The 19,955-nt window shown below is 40.3% G+C and overlaps 1 protein-coding gene across 3 annotated transcripts in view; it reads left to right on the forward strand.

The window, feature by feature from the left end:
* Window positions 1-19,955, forward strand: part of LOC124134111 (ras GTPase-activating protein 1-like) — a 58,490-nt gene that overhangs the window by 13,390 nt on the left and 25,145 nt on the right. The window contains exons 2-7 of one of the 3 annotated variants that reach the window (XM_046498775.2): window positions 1,067-1,084; window positions 15,555-15,707; window positions 16,656-16,791; window positions 18,071-18,141; window positions 18,903-19,020; window positions 19,762-19,846. In XM_046498775.2, the coding sequence (XP_046354731.2) occupies window positions 1,067-1,084; window positions 15,555-15,707; window positions 16,656-16,791; window positions 18,071-18,141; window positions 18,903-19,020; window positions 19,762-19,846 (581 nt within the window). Of the gene's footprint in view, window positions 1-1,066; window positions 1,085-15,554; window positions 15,708-16,094; window positions 16,140-16,655; window positions 16,792-18,070; window positions 18,142-18,902; window positions 19,021-19,761; window positions 19,847-19,955 lie in introns of those variants that run through there. The other 2 variants (XM_046498776.2, XM_048399824.1) reach the window with 2 other exon arrangements.

The raw sequence follows: 19,955 nt of genomic DNA on the forward strand, positions 1-19,955 counted from the left end.
TGTGGTCATACCACACTGATAGTGACTCATACCATGACCTCATGATGAGGTGACAGATGGTTCTGTGGTACAGGTTCTGCTTCAGTGAACAGGATCTAGGTTTGGATCTGAATGTCTTTCAAGTAATGATCCTTGGTTTGTTGGTACAATACTCGTGTATCTGGGTTTTGAATAATTACTTGGATCTGTCCTTGCACATAAAGTGTAAATATTCCTGTCACTGTTGAGAATAAAGTATAGTTGCCCTTCACTGCAACCTGTTTTCCTGTTGACTTTGGTTCATGAGAGGTCGACTGTACACTAAATCTGCTACTTTCCTTCAGATTGGAGTGAAACATTCAGTGTTTAGTGAAATTATAAAAGATCTTATGTTCTATATACAATTGGTATAACCAAAAAAATGAAATGTAATTTTTGTTGTAGTTCAGGGAATTATTACCCTGATTACATGATAATATGAATTATGAACATGAAGATAGCAACTGAATTATTGAAAATATTGTTTCATTGTTTGATTTGACCATGTCGACTTGATCATGTTGATGAGTGATCATGGTGATTGTTTAGATGGTATTATGATAATATGTTTTCAAGTATATTTGAATGTCTGTGACTATAATGTAAACTTAGAGATGTCAAGAGTGGACTTTACATCAGTTTGTAATATTTACAGTGTAGTAAGGATGATATGTTTCTTATGATGGTCTCTGACGATGTTGACGGGACTGGAGTGTCAGAGTCGTCTTAGGATATGCAATTTTCTATGCAGAGTTGCTTCCCTTAGACACACCGGAAACCTATGATTGTGGGTTCGAATCCTGTTTTGCCCCGATTATGTTTCTTGGTTTGTCAGCACCATACCCATGCTCGTGGGTTTTACCAAAGTGGTAAAACGTCTGAGACCTGCATTACTTCAGGCTTTTCTCCCACATCAAGCAGACACGCCATGATATGACTGGAATACTGTTCAAATCGGCGCTAAACCCAAGTCACTCACTTTCTCACTCTGACAATGTTGACATATGCACCACCATTAAATCCCTTTCTTTCCTCTTTCCTAATGCAGCCCATGTGATTACAGAGAGTAAGTAATTTGTATTGTATATGCACTTTTTATGTCAGAGGCATACGTTTTGGTTTGTTTTATTTCCATTTTTGTTGCACAGTGATTTTGATGTTGTATAAACACTGATAAAGAATACTTTAATGTACTAAAACACAATTTTCTCTGTAAATTATTCAGCATGCATGTATTTGGTTTATTTAGCTTCCATGAAGCAAGCTTATTTCAAGTTTCAAATTATCCATGTCAAGCTGACTGAGCATCATTGTGATCATCGTCACCGCAGTTATCTGTCATGCCTATATTTCAGCTGTTATGTATGTTTTTTGTTTACGCCTTACTAAGCAATATTCCAGCTATGTGATGGCTGCCTGTATGTAATTTAATCTGGAACAGACAATCCAGTGATTGATATTTTAAGCAATGATTGACATCATCTGGATATGATGACACAATTAGATGTCACCTAACCTGACCACTCGATCCATTAAGTTTCTCCCAGCATAGGTAGCTTTAGACTATTCTAATCCAGAATACCAAGGAAGCCAGCTGTTCATAGTTTATCATGTTTATCTGCACTGTATAAGGTTGTCATCGTTTATCATGTTTATGATGTTTATTGTCGACAACATTGTAAGAAATCTGATTCTTCTCATGATACTTTTGGGGTCGTCTAGGCAATGCAATTCACTGTGCGGAGTCGTCTCCCTTAGCTGTGCCAGGCTCCGCTGTCGTGGGTTTGGATTCTAGATTATGATCGTGAGTCTGTCAGCACCATACCTGTACTTGTGGGTCACACCAAGATGGTAAACATCTGTGACCTGTGTTACTTGGTCATTCCTGTCTCACATTAAGCTGCCACCGTAATAGGACTGAAATACTGTTCAAAGCGGTTTTGACCTCAACTCACTCACTCACTCACTCAAAGCTTGTTAACAGAGGCATTGACATTAATTGAGATTTATTTTGTAGAATAGATTTACATTTTGAACTTGTGGAATGAAACTTAGTTTAGAGAAACTTTTACTAACCTATGTGAAAATGATGACTTAAAAATAAAGATTGTGTTTTAACACTAACTTGAAATAGAGTTATCATCGTGCTGTGAAGACAAGGATTCAAGAATGAAGTGCTTTTTAACATAAAGATGCATATTCAACCTTTGCAAGTTGCACCACTGCATGAGGAAACTGAAGATTCCACCTAACAAAAAAAGCATTTGAAAAGAAATCTGATATTGGAGCGATTGATTTGTACCAAGACACTGTCAGCATTTTGTGTGAGTTTTTGTCATGGTATGTAGTTACTTGTCAGCCCATCTTACCATGTTGGGCATATGTCGTCTGAAGCCACTTGGTTCTTGGAGCTGAAATTTTCTGAAATTATCCCTTGAAATAACCTTTGATAATATCTCTTAAGTTGAAGCAAACTTAAAATACCATTCTCTTTTTGTGTTTTGGCACCCATTTAGTAGAATTATTTAAATTTGAATAGTAATAAAATGTTGTACATCACCTGAATGGATGCTGGGGATGTAAGTGTACCCGTGAAGATCCGGGTAGAGAATAGGTCTTCAGCAACCCATGCTTGCCGTAAAAGGCAACTATACTTGTCGTTAGAGGTGACTAACGTGATGGGGTGGCCAGGCTCGCTGACTTGGTGATGCATGTCTTCGTATCCCAATTGCGTAGATCGATGCTCTTGATGTCTATGACTGGATGACTGCACTATTGCTGAGTGTGCCATTAAACAAACAAACTGTCTGCCTGTTAATACAGTTCTCCTTTCCAAAGGAAGTTTTCATTTTGGAAATTTAATAAAGCCTGCCGTGGCACTTGTCAGCAATAAAATGTGTGAAATTAGTGGAATATCCAATTTTATCGTTGTTACCATATTTATGATTGATATGAAGAAATGTGCTCCTTTATGTGTTTGCTTGTAATCTGAGATACTCCACCCCCACTGCAATTGGTTTTCTCAACCAAGAGCTCTGACAGATGTTAGAGACTTCATACCTGATAAACCTCCTATATATCCTTGGGGAATGCTTTTGACATATGATTGGATGACATTAAAGGTCAAGTTCACTCCGTATGAACTCGGTGTCAAAAAAGCTTGTGTACAAAATAATTTGAGTATTTATAAATAGAATTTTATGAAACTTAATATGCATGATCTCTAAGTGGTGTCTCGAATGCATCAACTTTTGGATCACTTCTGTTTGAGGTCAAATGATAAAATATGGTTAAAATTTCACAACATTTCGGAATGATTCTTAAAAAATCAACACATCTAGCAATAACTTCAGATAGACTTGTGAAGTAAATACTTGAATTCAGAAAGTACTCTTTTCATGGTATGGAGTCTTTACCTAAGTTTGCAACAAGTTCTTGCATGTGATTGGATGAAATTGAAGGTGATGGTCAGTGTGTGAAATATGTTGGTGGCCAGGTGAGCTAGCTTGCCATAGAAACGATTAGCCAGTTTCAAGTTTCACAAGCTTAAAAATGCTACAGTTTATTTTTTTTATCTAGTTTTGGGAGAACTTCTTAAAAATTGTAATCAACTAAGAGGTGTGCATGAAAGAAATCCTTGTTAAAATTTCAGTAGCCAGTTGGGCTATTTTGCACACTGGTCAAGGTGACACAGACAGTTCATGGTTGAGATTGTGAGTCAGGGTTATTATGCTGGAAGAGGTTATAGCTTGGTTAATAAGGTAGCTACAAGCATAGGACATTCTGTTCAAAGTTGATCTGCATTGGGCTCATGTTTTCCCCAATCAGAAGTGCTTACAACTGCTTAAAGGGCAAGTTCACACGGAAATGAACCTAATTTTCTTGTACTTTTTCCACTTTTTATCACAATTAATTAACATATGTTTCGCATTAAAACGATTAATATTTTTCACATTTACCAAGTGTTCTATTTCCATAACAAAAACACCATGGCTTATGCCCCTTGCAATATGACGTAATTGGTGCCAATTGATAAACATTATGACGTCATCATGCTTTGTTAGAGCCGCTTCACGTGGTGTAGGTACAGGTGTGTGATTCTAGCGTCTCAGATGCCAGCCAGCATAGTGTTATGCTGAGTCACCACTACGCCGGAGTGTGTCGTAGGCCATGTTGTTTTACCGAAAACTTGTACTTGATATCTTTTGTGTTCAGAATAGACAGGGACCCAGTTGAATTGGCACCAATTATGTCATAATCTAAGGGGGATAACTCAGGCCTGTTTAGCTCGAAAAACGAAGGCCTCATAACGGCATATCATTTTCACACTATTGTGAGCTTCCTACTTTCACTGTGAAAAAAATGAGTGTATATTTTCAAACACAGATACTAACTAATTCTAAAATTGCGTTTTGTTTAGAAAAAGAAAGAAAGTGATTATTGCGTGTACACTTCCCCTTTAAGTGTTTGTGGGTTTGAATCCTGGTTCGCCCCGATTATGTTTCTAGGTTTGTCAGCACCATACCCGTGCTGGACGGTTTCACTGAAGTGGTAAACATCTAAGACCTGTCACCACTTCGGGCCTCTCACATTTAAGCAGACACGCCGTGATATAACTGGAATACTGTTAAAAGTGGCTACAACTGCTTAAGCTGCATTGGGCATGTGCTTTCCAAAACAGGAAGTGATGTCATTAAACCGGAGTTGCTGATAACATTGTTGTTAAGGTAGCTTGTCATCGTATCCCAATTGCATGGATTGATGCTCATGATGTCCATCACTGGATTGTCTGGTCCAGACTTGATTATCTACAGATCGCCGTCATGTAGCTGGAATATTGCAGAGTGCGGCGTTAAACAAAAAACATGATGAGAAAGTTTGGGATTACTGGAGAAGGTGGATATGTGTCAACTAATTTGGCATGTAATGCAGACACCTGTCTAGTGGGGAATTGCTTCGTTTCTTTGTTGTTCAACACCGCTTCCAGCTCTATGATTGCCGTCTGTAAACAACCGAGTCTGGACAAGACAATCCAGTGATTGACATCATGAGCTTTGAGACCAAGGGAGGTAGAAAAGGGTGTCAGGCAATACACTAAGCTGAGTAACGGCAATGACAACCTCCCGCTGGATACTCTAACAGTCTGTTACCTCTATCCATTATGTTCTTACATAAATTGAAAGAAACATTATGACACAAACTTTTAATAAAAATCATAATCCATTCTATTTTCAATTTATGTTTTATGACAAATATTTGTTTGTTGTTTAACACCGCACACAGCAATATTCCATCTATTTGATGATCGTCTGTAAATAATAAGTCTGGACCAGACAATCCAGTGATTGACATCATGAGCATTGATCTAAGCAATTGGGACGCAATGATGTGCATCAACCAAGTCCCTGAGTCTGACCAGCCGATCCCTTGAGTCACCTCTTACAGCAAGCATGGGTTGCTAATAATCAATTCTAACAGTTATCTACACAGGTTAAAATATTTGTATGAACTTTGAGAAAGTGTTCAAATTCAGAGGAGATTGATGATAACCTCACCACACATACTTCCACTTGACATCTTCATCCACTTGATCTCACTTTCAGGAAATGAATAGTGATGAAATGCCGAGTAAGGCATATTCAAATGAGACAGGTCTAGTCAACCACTATGTTTGACTGTTGTGTTATCATTGCGATTCCAATGTGTCTTGTTTTTTTCAAACTGTCAAAATCCGCGATACAATTTGGTTGCCATGGTTACCACATGACACATGTTTTGGCACTTTTGTTCTACAGATGACTTGTGTTGGTGGGTAGTTTTGCACAAAATGTTAATGTAAAAAAGCATTTTGGGAAGGTATGGCAGTGGTAGAAACTAACATTTTTAGTCCACTGGTCTTTACAGTGATAAGATATAGCAAAACCCTTAAATATGCCATACTTGTGATACCATAAGTATTGTGCAGTTTGGCAAGGACTACAGGACTAGTGGAAAATTCTAACGCTGTATGGGCAGTCAGGTTGTCTGAAGTACACCCTTGGTTAACATGCTAAGAATCCATTTGACATTAATTTTGTGTACAGGATAAATGTAGCATGTCATTTCTAGTGCACTTGCTGAGGCATGTGATTGCATGTCAGTGAACATCTGAGTGGCTGATTTTGAAATAGTTTTCTTTTATCAATGACCATGTTTTGCCTAAGCCAATTTTCCAATTAAAAATGGGCTGGTGGGTAGCCTAGTTGCTGAAGCGGTTGCTCGTCATGCCAAAGACCCGTGCTCAATTCCCACATGGGTACAATGTGTGAAGCCACTGTGGTGTCCCCTGCCGTGATATTGCTTGAATACTGCTAAATGTGTATAAAACTATACTCAGTCAATGAAGCAAGATGTTGGCAATTGCCTTTTATATTATGTGCTGTTAGACTGTATTCTGTAGTTGTACATCATGTGCACTGTGTATGTTTAAATATGCCAGCTGCCACATTAAGTGATGTGATGTCAGGTGAGCTACAGGCTTGATAGCCAAGAGTTCAGTACGATGTGAGGTTTTTGAATTGCTTTCCCTAAGGGAGTTGAGGGCAGAATAGGCCTCCTGTAGACACTTGTAGACGAGGCATATCGACCCTTGAAGATTCCGGGGTAAATAGGTCTTCAGCAACCCAGGCTTGCCGCAAAAGGCGACGATGCTTGTCATAAGAGGCGACTTAAGGGATTGGGTGGTCAGGCTCACTGACTTGGTTGATGCATGTCATCGATCCAAATTGCGTGGGTCGATGCTCATGATGTCAATCACTGGATTGTCTGGTCCAGACTCGATTATTTACTGACCACTCTCATATAGCTGGAATATTGCTGAGTGAGGCATTAAACAACAAACAAACCAAACCAAATGAGGCATATCATAGGAGTTGACATTGATAATGATGTTGTACCTGGCTGATTATGTGTTTCCATAAACTGACAGTGTGGATTGTTGCTCATGCTGTCAACCATTATTCATTGATATCCAACCCTTGATATTAGTCCTTCTAGTGCGTAGCACAGATTGAGTTCATGAATTGTTTCATACACAATGATTTTGTTCCTTCATACATGAAATATAAAGTACACACACAAGTCCTGTGAAATGTTGAGTTTGGCGCTATGGGGTAAAAAATATCTTGTCCTGTAACTATAATGCTGGTAATAATTGTACACTGAGTTAGGTTTTTGCTTACCTGACCTGTTTGGAATTGTAATTTCAATATGGCTGCATGGTAGCCATCTTTGATTTAAAAACAATACAAAACTTCTCCTCCTAAACATAAACAAGATAAAGGTCCAGAAACCTGATAGATTGTTGGTGAGATGTGATTCACATCACCATCATGTCTGACTGATGGCAATCACTCTTCAGTATTTACAAAACTAGACATGAGATACAAGGAATTGGGCTCAAGTAATATATGACCCAGCGAGTGTCATTCATTGTTTGAAACAAATGTCCACAGACAGAATCAAAGTAACAAGATGCTTTGTCTTACCTTCTATTGAAATATTAGCTTCTGATTGGTTAAGGACTTGGCAATTATTTGCCATGTAGCCTACTAACAATAATGCCTGCTGAGAAGTCAACCTGAACACATCTTTGGTTGAGTTTCAGAAATGAATGATGTTTATCCGAGTGCATTGGGCAAAAGGAAGTAACTCAGTTTGTTTTCGCCATTTGCTGTTTTGCTAACTTGCCCGATGGGTACATCACACCATATGCCCCGAGAGACCGGTTGAAACTGATTATGTAATCAGAGTTAAAATACAGCCTGAAAGTTAAAATACCAAATTAAAAATAAGTACAACATAAATATGCTGTATTTCATGCAGTATGTTCATAATACATGAGAATCATTAATTCCCTGCTTCGATATCCATAATGCATTTGAACTGGCCAGTATATTCGTACAGCACTTGCATTTTGTGAGATATGATTGTTGCATCCAGTACATTCATAATGCACATGCTTAGAACTAATGCATGAGCTTAAAACTTGCATTGCAGAAAGTAGGTCAGTGAACTGTCAGTTTTTTACAGATAATCTACAGTTGAAACAATAGAGTGACCAGTGCCATCATAGTATTCTTTTGATGAGTACATTTAGCTATTTTCAGCTTGATTGTTAACCTGTTTGCCTGTGTGTCTTGTACAAGTGAAGCCTGACGGACGGGGCACTGCAGTGATGTCAATAACTGAAACAATGGTGGTTTAGAAAGAGAAGAAGAAAGCGTTCCTTTTTTTCAAAAGAATTATTCCCTGATTGAGTTTTACACTGTGACCTATCAATCTGAAAAAAATGACCAATTGACTAAAATTAACTCAAAATCACTGGTAGTTCCAAGGTTTTTTTTAGGCATCTTGATTGGAAATTGTGGCCCTCATGTCAGCCATGTTGAAAAACCCATCTATGTCAATAGGTCAGCCATTTTTGTTCAAAACGGTATACAGTGTTCCCTCGTTACTGCGCTCTTCAATATATAGCGCGCTGTAAAGCATGGCTCCCACAATTTACTAAGATTTTCAATAAACTCAAGTTTTCAAATGACGCGATGTTTTCCCCCATCTCAAAAACATTATGACGTAACACTGGAAATACCAGTCAACAAATCCGAACTGAAGCATGTTAAGTACGCAATTTGATCCTATTATTATAATATCTGGTAATTAAAAAAAAATTTCATTGTTTATCTGGACTAATGTTTGCAATATATTTTTTTAATTATATTCAAAATTTTATTCAATAATTATGATAATGTTTACAATAATTTCGGCAAAAACATGTGCGAAGTGATCGGTAGATCGCACAACTCACCGTTATTTACAGCAACCACGGTCAGATTACCGCTATTGACGCCCTTGAAATGAACTTTAGTTGCAACATGTGCAAGAGAATGGATACGCATATCATAAATGCCGTACCATGACTTGCTAAAAGCCATATTTGAGGCAGTTTGACTATTAAATGTCAACATAACATAACATTTTCGCAATCAAAATACATGTAGCAAGTCCCTACGGTGACTGGTCAAAATATCCTGCATACAATCTGTACCAAAGTGCTACGCTTATGGTTCTTATAATTTTAAGTGTATATGGTGGAAGCTGCAACTAAAAAACCACAATATTGGAATATATTATTCCTGATAAAATAATAATTTCAGATACAATTTCTTCCGACCATTGCATCAGATTTCTTTAAAGTGGTATCACTGGGTACGTTTTAACTGAATCACCGGTAGATTGGGAGGAAACGTGTGCACAGCTGATTGCTATTTCCGGCTTAGTTTATGAGAAAATACACATGGTAATCTTAATCTCTGCATATAATGCCTTTGAGAGCAGGAAATACATTTTAAATGGTAAATCATCATGTTTAATGACAGCGTTAGAAACTAACAGTTTTAGACCACTAGTCCTTATAATGATAACATATAGCAAAACCCTTAAAAAGGGCAAATTTCTACTGGTCCTTATGATACCTTAACTATTGGGCAGGTTGGCAAGGACTATAGGACTAGTGCCAATTTCTAACACTGAATGATGTTTTATATCAAATTTTATACTTTTATTGACCAAGTTTGTTATGCCTGTTTATTCACCTGAAGGGATACGATGTGTTTTGTATTTTTGAAAGCGCATATTAATGCTCGATAATTCTTTTTTTACACTATGAATCATAAATAACTTCTTTTCTAATCTTTTTTGAAACTCTGAAACGTGCAACATAGACCGTGTTAGGTAGGCAGAGCATGTATACTGTTTTGTTGGTCACCTACCACCTACGACTCGACCTTCATTAAACCGCTGATCATCTATAACGCTCATCAATTATTTGGACCCCGAAGGTAGCTTTGTAGCAAGGGATCACTGTATGTGTAGTTAGTAGTTCGACTCAACACATATTTTTCTGATTTTTTTTTTAAAGTTATATTTTTGACCCTGTTTGCTGATGCTCAATTTTTCTTTCAAAATGCATTTTCTCTGATGACATGAATGCTGAAGGTTGCATAGATTGTAAATGATTTCAACTAGACAAATGGTTTAAGCTAGGGCTGGGACGGGTAACTCGGGCACTTGGGTCGGGTGGGTCCTGAGTAGGACCCAGGTACCCATAGAACTACCTGGACCCATGGTTAGTCACATGATATATTGTTTAATGACAAAAATTATCTAGAACATCCACGGTTACACCAAAAGTCACTAATGTTCCCATTTCTTTCTGACTATGCACCCATTCCTTCTGATGTTTGAATTAAGATAAAACTTCATGCAGTAAACTTCAGTGTAGGCATGACCAGAATGTTTTACACATGTATCCAAATACATTTTGCCAGGGCCACGGTCAAACTTTTTCAAATTGGACAGTTGTACCTACCTCTTGAGACCTACAGCGGGTACCCAGGTAGGGTCGGGTAATAGGGTGGTGGGTACCAAGGTAGGGTCAGGTAATAGGGTGGTGGGTACCCGGGTAGGGTCAGGTAATAGGGTGGTGGGTACCCGGGTAGGGTCGGGTAATAGCGGTGTGGGTACCCGGGTAGTAAATTTAGACTCAACCCAGCCCTAGTTGAAGCACAGCAGCTAAAGTCCCACAACCCTTCTCATTGTTCTGTATCACCTGAGACCAGTTGGCCACCATGCCCCAAATTTGGTGGAGAATTAAGGCATAACACATGAGGCAAGAAGCTGATTTTTGGCCAAAACATGCAGGAATAAATATTTTAAGTGTGCAGATTTATTTCCATTTTAATTACCGTATTCGACGTAATAAGCGCCCCGTTCTAATAAGCACACAGCGATATTTGCTAAGATATTGGCTAGTGAACAATCCCAATTAGCACCTCTTCCGATTGATCAATGTACACAAGACTTATTTATTCGCGTATAATACCCTGGGCGCTTATTATGCCAAATACGGTATTTTTTTCTGACAATCAGTTGCCAGTCAAGTGGCTAGATTGTATGCCGAGTACTGATTGATACACTTCCTGTAGATTGGTGAATTATGGGATGCTGTTATGCAACAACTGATATGTGTGCAGTGAGTGAATGTCCTTTATCACTGCAGTCAGCAGCATTACAGCGATGTCACAGTGGTCTGTAAATAGTTGATTCTGGATAGGGTAAACCGATGGTGAATGAATGTAAAGTGACCCATGCAAATTAGGATGTGATAACGCACAGTCAAGTCGAAGAACCTCACCATGTGATCCCAACCCGTGGTGGTTCAGGGGGTCTAGAGGACCCCAGCTACCCATGCATGAGGTACTGCATGCTCAGTGACTTGGTTGATCACAGAGTGCCTCCGTGGTATAGTGGGAGAGCAGGAGGTCAGGGGTTGGATCCCCGGCTGCGTCATTCCAAAAGACGTTAAAAGATGGTACTTGTCGTTACCCTTCCTGGCGCTCTGCATTACTGGAGATCACAAGGATAACAAAGATTGGTCGGATCAGAGTCAGTATACTGTGTCTCATTGGGGTAGCATTATTAAATCAGTATTAGTCCAGACTAGTACAAAAACAAATGCTGATCTACAACTCCAAACAGAACACTCCTCAAGCTGTGGGGATCAATTCAGCCCTTAAGTCCCCACATGCTCATTTGGAGAACATTTGTTTCCCGGCTTAGATCATTCAGTACTGAGTGCTGTCATAACTTGTGTATAAGGGGTTTATATTCATTTGAGTTTATTGATTAAGTTGTCTGGTGGTAGATTTTCCTTAGTTTATAAAGATAATTGTTGTCATGTTATTTGACTTGCTGTGTTTTCATGGCGACCCTGCATGATTGCTGTTGTGAATGACAGGAATTTTGTTTGTGTCCTTCCTGGTAGGTGCTTCAGTATTTGTCTATAAATCATATTAGACCAGTCCGCTTGGTGTGATTGGTTGGTTTACACGGTTAAGGAAATAAGAACATACTCCAAACATTGATAAAGACTCATGGTAAAGAATCTTAGTTACATTCGATGAGGATGTCAAATAAACCTCCAAACACCCATTAATCTGAGTGCAGCTTTGAAATTTGCGTACACCTGCTCCTGGACCTGTGGAAAGTATGGGAGTTAAGAATTATAATGGCTTAGATATATGTGATATACACAGATACAACCATAATTTGTCATGGATATGCCTATGATAAAGTATTGGGGTTATAATTATTTAGATATACATCCGTACTCCAAGCATATGATTAAGTCTATGTCAAAAACATACTCACTCATTCTCTGTATAACGAGGGGCGGTCGGGTAGCCTAGTGGTTAAAGCATTCTCTCGTCACGCCGAAGACCCGGGTTCGATTCCCGACATGGGTACAATGTGTGAAGCCCATTTCTGGTGTCCCCCGCCGTGATATTGCTGGAATATTGCTAACAGCGGCGTAAAACCAAACTCACTCACTCACTCTGTATAACAAGCAGTAAAATCACCAGAAACACTGGATACCTAGCTGCATCATGATATGTGACTGTGGCCTTAGATAATTAGATCTGACCAGACAAGCCAGTGGTCTGTATTATGAGCAATGATCCACATCTTCGGGGTATGTTGTCAGCTATCACCCAAGTCACCAAGTCTGACCTCCCAACCTTTTGTGTTGCCATATTCCCCTTGTGTGTCTTAATCTGTGTGAAGAATTGGAAAAGATAAAACAAAGGTACAATGCACAGTTGTTAAAACATATGCTCTCTGTCAGTGAGAGCAGTATATTAATTTGCCTCTTATCTTCAACTTGGTACAATGTTTTATTCTGAGTGTACACAATATAAGGCTATTCCACTTCTGGGCCCACTTGCATAAAGCGATCTTAGCACTAAGATGATCATAACTCCCATTCTTTAACATAGGCTTACAATAGTCGTAGCGCTAAGATCGCTTTGTGCAAGTGGGCCCTGGTTAAACTGACGTTCTTAAGTGTAGAAAGGACAAAGTTTGACTGCATGATCGTTCACGAATATCTACGACCCATCTCAGTAAACAAAGCTAAGACATTCTGGCCATACTTGATGTTAATGTATTATGATGCGCGGTCATTGTGACTGACTTAATGAGGTAGTTCTTAACAGACCTTTCTCATCTAATGATGATGTTATTTAAATATATTTGAATATATTAGAAACTGCATAAGATGTCATTGCAGAACAAAGTGAGCATACATTCACTCATGTCACCTCTCAGTTTGAGGAGGGGTGGCCGGGTAGCCTAGTGGTTAAAGCATTCGCTCGTCACGCCGAAGACCCGGGTTCGATTCCCGACATGGGTGCAACGTGTGAATCCCATTTCGTGTGAATCCCATTTCTGGTCCCTCCCGCCCCCCTGAAATTGCTAGAATATTGATAAAAGTGGAGTAAAACCATACTCACTCACTCATTTTCCTTTTGAGGAACTACTTGATTCCGTGATACAGCTGGTTCTTGTATGGCCGCCCGTGTAAACATGAAGTCACACATACTAAAACAATATTTTGTATAGATCTAGATCCTTCGAGGTATAAAATAGTGATGTGAAAAGTTATGGGTATGGACTTTCCCTTTGTGTGAGTTCATTGGAGTATGAACCTTCATGGAGTGAGGGCCAAGCAAGCCCTGACATTCATACAGTTTGGCCCTCACTCTATGAAGGTTCATACTCCAATGAACTCACACAAAGTGAAAGCCTGTTCCTAAATATAGCTGGCCCAGTCGTCTAAGGCGCCGCAATTCGCTGTGCAGAGTTGCATCCCTTGGGCACGCCAGAAACCTATGATTGTGGGTTCGAATACCGGTTCGCCCTGATTATGTTTCTAGGTTTATCAGCACCATACCCGTGCTCGTGAGTTTGACTGAAGTGGTAAACGTCTGAGACCTGCATCACTTCGGGCTTTCCTCCCACATCAAGCTGACTTGCATGCCGTGATATGCTTGGAATACTGTTAAAAGCGGCGTTAAACCAAACTCACTCACTCACTCCTAAATATAGCAAACAATAAACCAGAATAACAAACTGATGAGCCGACTGGGACGCTAATTGTTCAGTTGGTTCCAACTGTTACTGGTCTGCTAGGCTGCACTCATCAAAGTTCCAACTATATGGCGGCAGTTTGAAAGTAATTGCGTCTGGACCAGACATTCTAGTCATTGACAATAGGAGTATCGATCGACACAATAGGATACAATGATATGCATCAACCAAGTCAGCAAGCCTGACCACCCACATCTTTCCTGGTCGGGGCTCACTGATCATGAGGATGTTTTTGCACATCGCGGGAAGGGCTTTATACCACAAGACAGCCATCTTTCCTCAACCAGACAAATAGGGGGTGGCTATCATTGAAAGCGCACGAGTTTGTACTGGGCCTGCTGTGAAGGGAATAAATCCACTGTTTTGGAGTCACATGACAGTGGGGGCGGTCGGGTAGCCTAGTGGTTAAAGCGTTCGCTCGTCACGCCGAAGACCCGGGTTCGATTCCCGGCATGGGTACAATGTGTGAAGCCCATTTCTGGTGTCCCCTGCCGTGATGTTGCTGGAATATTGCTAAAAGCGGCGTAAAACCATACTAACTCACTCACATGACAGTGATCCACATTTATTATATATCATCGAGTTTCTATATTTTCCTCCTCTGCACATCTGATATGTATCGGATAAGATAGATAAAACTGATGGTGATGCGTGCAGACAATATGAGTGGTTGAATTTATTGGTAACAGATTTACACCTGTGTGTATAACTAACTTATACCCGATCTGGGCGGTGAAAAACATATATTTACCTTTTACTCCAATTCATTTCAAATTCACTTTAATCAGTTGTAAACAGTAAGTGAACATGCCGAAACATACATAAAATATTCACACAAAAATTCATTGCAACAAAAGTTTTCCGACACAACTAACTTCATGTTGTTAGAGATAGTTGTTGGAATAACTTTTATTTTTAAGTATTTTTAGATACACATTCCTGTATTGCAATATGTTCTGTAATACTTTGCCAGCATGACAGGGAGTGCGGATCTGTAACTTTATCATAGAAAGAAATATGTCACATGTGACATCTTCTGTTCAAATTCAACATGTTCAAGAGACCTATGTAATGTGATAACTTTCTGATATTTGCACGTGCATTTTAGCAATTCTCAATTCTGAATGGTTGGCTGAAGCAATTTGATGTCACAGTGTTTCATTGTTGAGAACAATATGTATGTCTTTATCCATTGTTCATGACGTCACAAATTGATAACATTATAACTTTAGTTAAGTTTCTGGGTTGACAGTTGATATGTTTTTTTGTTTGTTTTAAATGACAAGGTATTTTTTGGTATTTAATGATTTTAATTTTATGTTTTATTTGTATATTTCTTTATCATGTTTATTGTTTATTTTTAAAATGTGTCAAATAGTGCATATATGATGAGTTTTAAGTACTGTCCTAGCTTGGTTTGTGAAAAATATGCTGGTAATAATAGATGTGTCTTTTCTGTGATGAGATATGTATTGACTTGATTAAGATGTTTGACAATTTGCTGTCAGATGGTACCATGGGCGTCTGGATCGTCAGACAGCGGAGGTGCGTCTCCAGGAGGCCAGTAAAGAGGGGAGCTACCTCATACGGGAGAGTGACCGCAAGCCTGGTTCCTTCGTCCTCTCCTATCTTGGCAAGGCCAATCTGCTGACACATTTTCGGTAAGTCCTCTCCTGTCTTGGCAAGGCCAATCGGCTGACACATTTTCGGTAAGTCCTCTCCTGTCTTGGCAAGGCCAGTCGGCTGACACATTTTCGGTAAGTCCACTCCTGTCTTGGCAAGGCCAATCTGCTGACACATTTTCGGTAAGTCCTCTCCTGTCTTGGCAAGGCCAATCTGCTGACACATTTTTGGTAAGTCCTCACCTGTCTTGGCAAGGCCAATCTGCTGACACATTTTCGGTAAGTCCTCTCCTGTCTTGGCAAGGCCAATCTGCTGACACATTTTCGGTAAGTCCTCACCTGTCTTGGCAAGGCCAATCTGCTGACACATTTTCGGTAAGTCCTCACCTGTCTTGGCAAGGCCAATCTGCTGACACATTTTTGGTAAGTCCTCACCTGTCTTGGCAAGGCCAATCTGCTGACACATTTTCGGTACGTCCTCTCCTATCTTGGCAAGGCCAATCTGCTGATACATTTTCGGTTTGCCACACTACAGTTGAACACATTTTAGAGTGAATCAACAATTGGTGTTTGTATGACAAGGTTATTTCAGTTAGAGGTAGCATATCTAAATTCTAACACTCTAATTTGAAAACACAGTAGATTTTATTTGTTTATCAAAGTTTGAGGTGAGGTGTAGTGAAATTGGATTTACAGCCCGTACAAGAATATTGCACTCATATGACTTGTTTAACAAAGTACATGCACGTGTGTGCTTTCAAAATACAGTGAGATGCCATGCTGCAGCCGAACATGGATACCCAACTGAGACACAGTAAACTGACTGAATGTATAATCTCCTTCTTGCCATGCACCAGGCAGGGTGACAAGTACTGTCTTTTAATGCCTCCGGCCATATGACACGGCCGGAGGTCATAGTCTGAAATATGTGTTTGTTATACATTTCCTTATGAACAATAATAAAGAGAAATGTTTCCTGATTGTTAGAATCATCGCCATGTGCGGAGACTACTACATTGGAGGCCGTCAGTTTGAGTCCCTGTCTGATCTGATCGGGTACTACACACAGTGGTCATGGCTCCTGAAGGAGGAACAGCTGCGCTACCCCGTACCCCCACCAGAGGTAGGCCACACCCACACAACCCTTTACCCTTATCAGAGGTAGGCCACACCCACACTACCCTGTACCCCCACCAGAGGTAGGCCACACCAACACAACCCTTTACCCTTATCAGAGGTAGGCCACACCCACACTACCCTGTACCCCCACCAGAGGTAGGCCACACCCACACAACCCTTTACCCTTATCAGAGGTAGGCCACACCCACACTACCCTGTACCCCCACCAGAGGTAGGCCACACCCACACAACCCTTTACCCTTATCAGAGGTAGGCCACACCCACACTACCCCGTACCCCCACCAGAGGTAGGCCACACCCACACAACCCTTTACCCTCATCAGAGGTGGGCCACACCCACACTACCCTGTACCCCCACCAGAGGTAGGCCACACCCACACAACCCTTTACTCTTATCAGAGGTAGGCCACACCCACACTACCCTGTACCCCCACAAGAGATAGGCCAAACCCACACTACCTTCCTCCCCCCCCCAGAGATAGGCTACACCCATGAGAGATAGGCCACACCCACACTACCCTGTACCCCCCCACAAGACATAGGCCACACCCACACTACCATGTACCCTCACCAGAGATAGGCCACACCTATGAAAGATAGGCCACACTCTCACAACCGTGTACCCCCAGCAAAGGAAGGACACTGTCTTTTGAGTTTATTTTGTGATTATCAGGGTGGAACAATGAAGGAAAAAGGGTATGTCATGTTATTTAATAGCTCAGGTAAGGAAAACTCAGAAATAGGTGACTAAATCAATAGGCTTTGTTAGAGCTTTTCAACGTCATAGTCTGTAATGCACATACTTGAGCCACTGTTATTTTGTAACCCATGAGGAATGTAGTATAATCACATAGCAGGCCTGGCCAAAGCTGGCCCAGTGGTGTATGGTGCAGCGTGCAGCGTGCAGCAATTCTCTGTGCAGAGTTGTGTCTCTTTGTTGTGTCAGGATCCTCTGACAGTGTATATGATTCCAGATTCACACTGATTATAGAAAACTATGTTTATAGCGAACACGCTTATTACGAACTGACCGATGAAACAAACTTAATTTAAGTCCCGGCCATTTGTTGTATATATGCTTTGTATATCCTTGTAACGAAGTATGGTCGTTACGAACTAAAATTGGTGGTCCCTTTGTGTTACTGTATGTGATCCATGGTTTCTCGACATCATATCTTTATTCCTGGGTTTTAGCAAAGTGGTACACATGCTCATCACACAGACATGAATGCCAAGTTAGTTTAATGTTATGTATGTTTCAGCCCGTGGATGATCGACGGCGAGTTGTCGCCATGTTGTCCTACAGGAAGATCCCGGACACAGATGAACTCAGGTCAGTTGTGTCACGGACTTTAGTCACCTCACCTGTCTGATACTGTTTCATATCTTCAAGACAGACGATGCAATACTGTCTGGTGTCTGTTTGCAGTCTAGGTTGAGTCATTGTAATTGGTTCTGCTTTGAAACTTGGACGATGCTTTTATGTACTGTTAAACCTTGTTATCTTGAAACACATTATCTGGAATGTATCGATATCTCGAACCCCGTTACTTCAAACATATCAATATCTCGAACCTATTATCCACACTGCCTCACTACATGCATGCATGCATCCATCCATCCATCCGTCCGTCCGTCCATCCATCCATCCATCCATCACATACATACATACATACATACATACATACATACATACATACATACATACATACATACATACATACATACATACATACATACATACATTGTTCTTTCATGACTTCATTTCTGGAGATTCGGACATGTGCTCTCAACTTGACAATCGGTCATGGGAAATACCCACCTGTGCATGAAATGGACTTGTCCAATATTGCTGAGGTCAGATTCTATAGAGGGAGTCATCATTATTAAAATACTGGTAATTATATGTAAAGCTTGTATATTTTATCATTATTCTTAGAGAGGCTGTACCTAGAATAGACATTTCATATACCTCATGGTTTATTCTCCCTGCAGTGTTTTATTGTATGATAAACAACTCAGTGATTGAAGTTCTGAAGTTTTTCATGTCCCTGCCTTGAATGTAGATTTGATCATTCCTTTGTGAAACTTCAGTTTTGAGAAAGGCGACACATTCATCGTGCAGAATGAGCTTGAGAATGGCTGGCTGTGGGTGACGTCAGTGAAAGATGAGGAGAGTGGTATCATCCCTGCCGCACTGGTTGAAGACCTGGTAGGTCCAGTCAATGTACTACAATTTCTTTATCAACAGGAAGTTGTCAAAGGTGTCAAATTTCAAATCTTTAATTCAACTGACCCGTTATATGACATAGTTTGGGAAAGGTCATAAGGATCTAATGTTAGTTGATAGGAGTTCCTTTCCAAATTGGGGGCACTGGTGGCCCAGTCGTCTAAGGCACCGCGATTCGCTGTGCAGATTTGTGTCCCTTTGGCACTCAAGAAACCTATGATTGTGCTTTCAAATCCCTGTTCGCCCCGATGATGTTTCTAGGTTTGTCAGCACCATACCTATGCTTGTGGGTTTCACCGAAGTGGTAAACGTCTGAGACCTGCATCACTTCAGGCTTTCCTCCCACATTAGGCTGACATGCCGTGATATAACTGGAATAATGTTTAAAGCGGTGTTAAACCCAACTCACCCACTCACCCTTCCAAATCTACTATATATAAAACCTCCTCGTGGGGACCTGGGTTAAAATAGTTTCTTAGCGGTCCATCGCTTGTTCTGAGTGGTGTCAAAATTAGATCAGGCTTGGTGACTTTGTTGGCTGCATATCACTCGAACCTGATGGGATTGAACAATGCTCCTAATATCAACCACTGGTTTGTTATTAGTTTGCCTTGTACTGGTAGAGTGTAAATCACAAACTACAGCCCCAAACTTCACTCACTCACTCACTCACTCACTCACTCACTCACTCACTCACTCACTCACTCACTCCGTGTGTTTCAGAATGGGACAGACGATCCAGTTGACAGGTGTCCATACTTCCACTGCAATATCACGAAAGATGAAGCCGTCACAAAACTGGGTCATGGTGAGTACTGGTTCACATACCATGTGTTGTCTTTGTGCAGGAATGTTTTTTGCATTTAAAATGTGTACAATAAAAATACAAATAATTGAGACCTGTGAAGATCATGCTT

Source organism: Haliotis rufescens, unplaced genomic scaffold (assembly GCF_023055435.1).
Source record: "Haliotis rufescens isolate VD_foot unplaced genomic scaffold, xgHalRufe1.0.p SCAF_1, whole genome shotgun sequence".
NCBI lineage: Eukaryota > Metazoa > Mollusca > Gastropoda > Lepetellida > Haliotidae > Haliotis > Haliotis rufescens.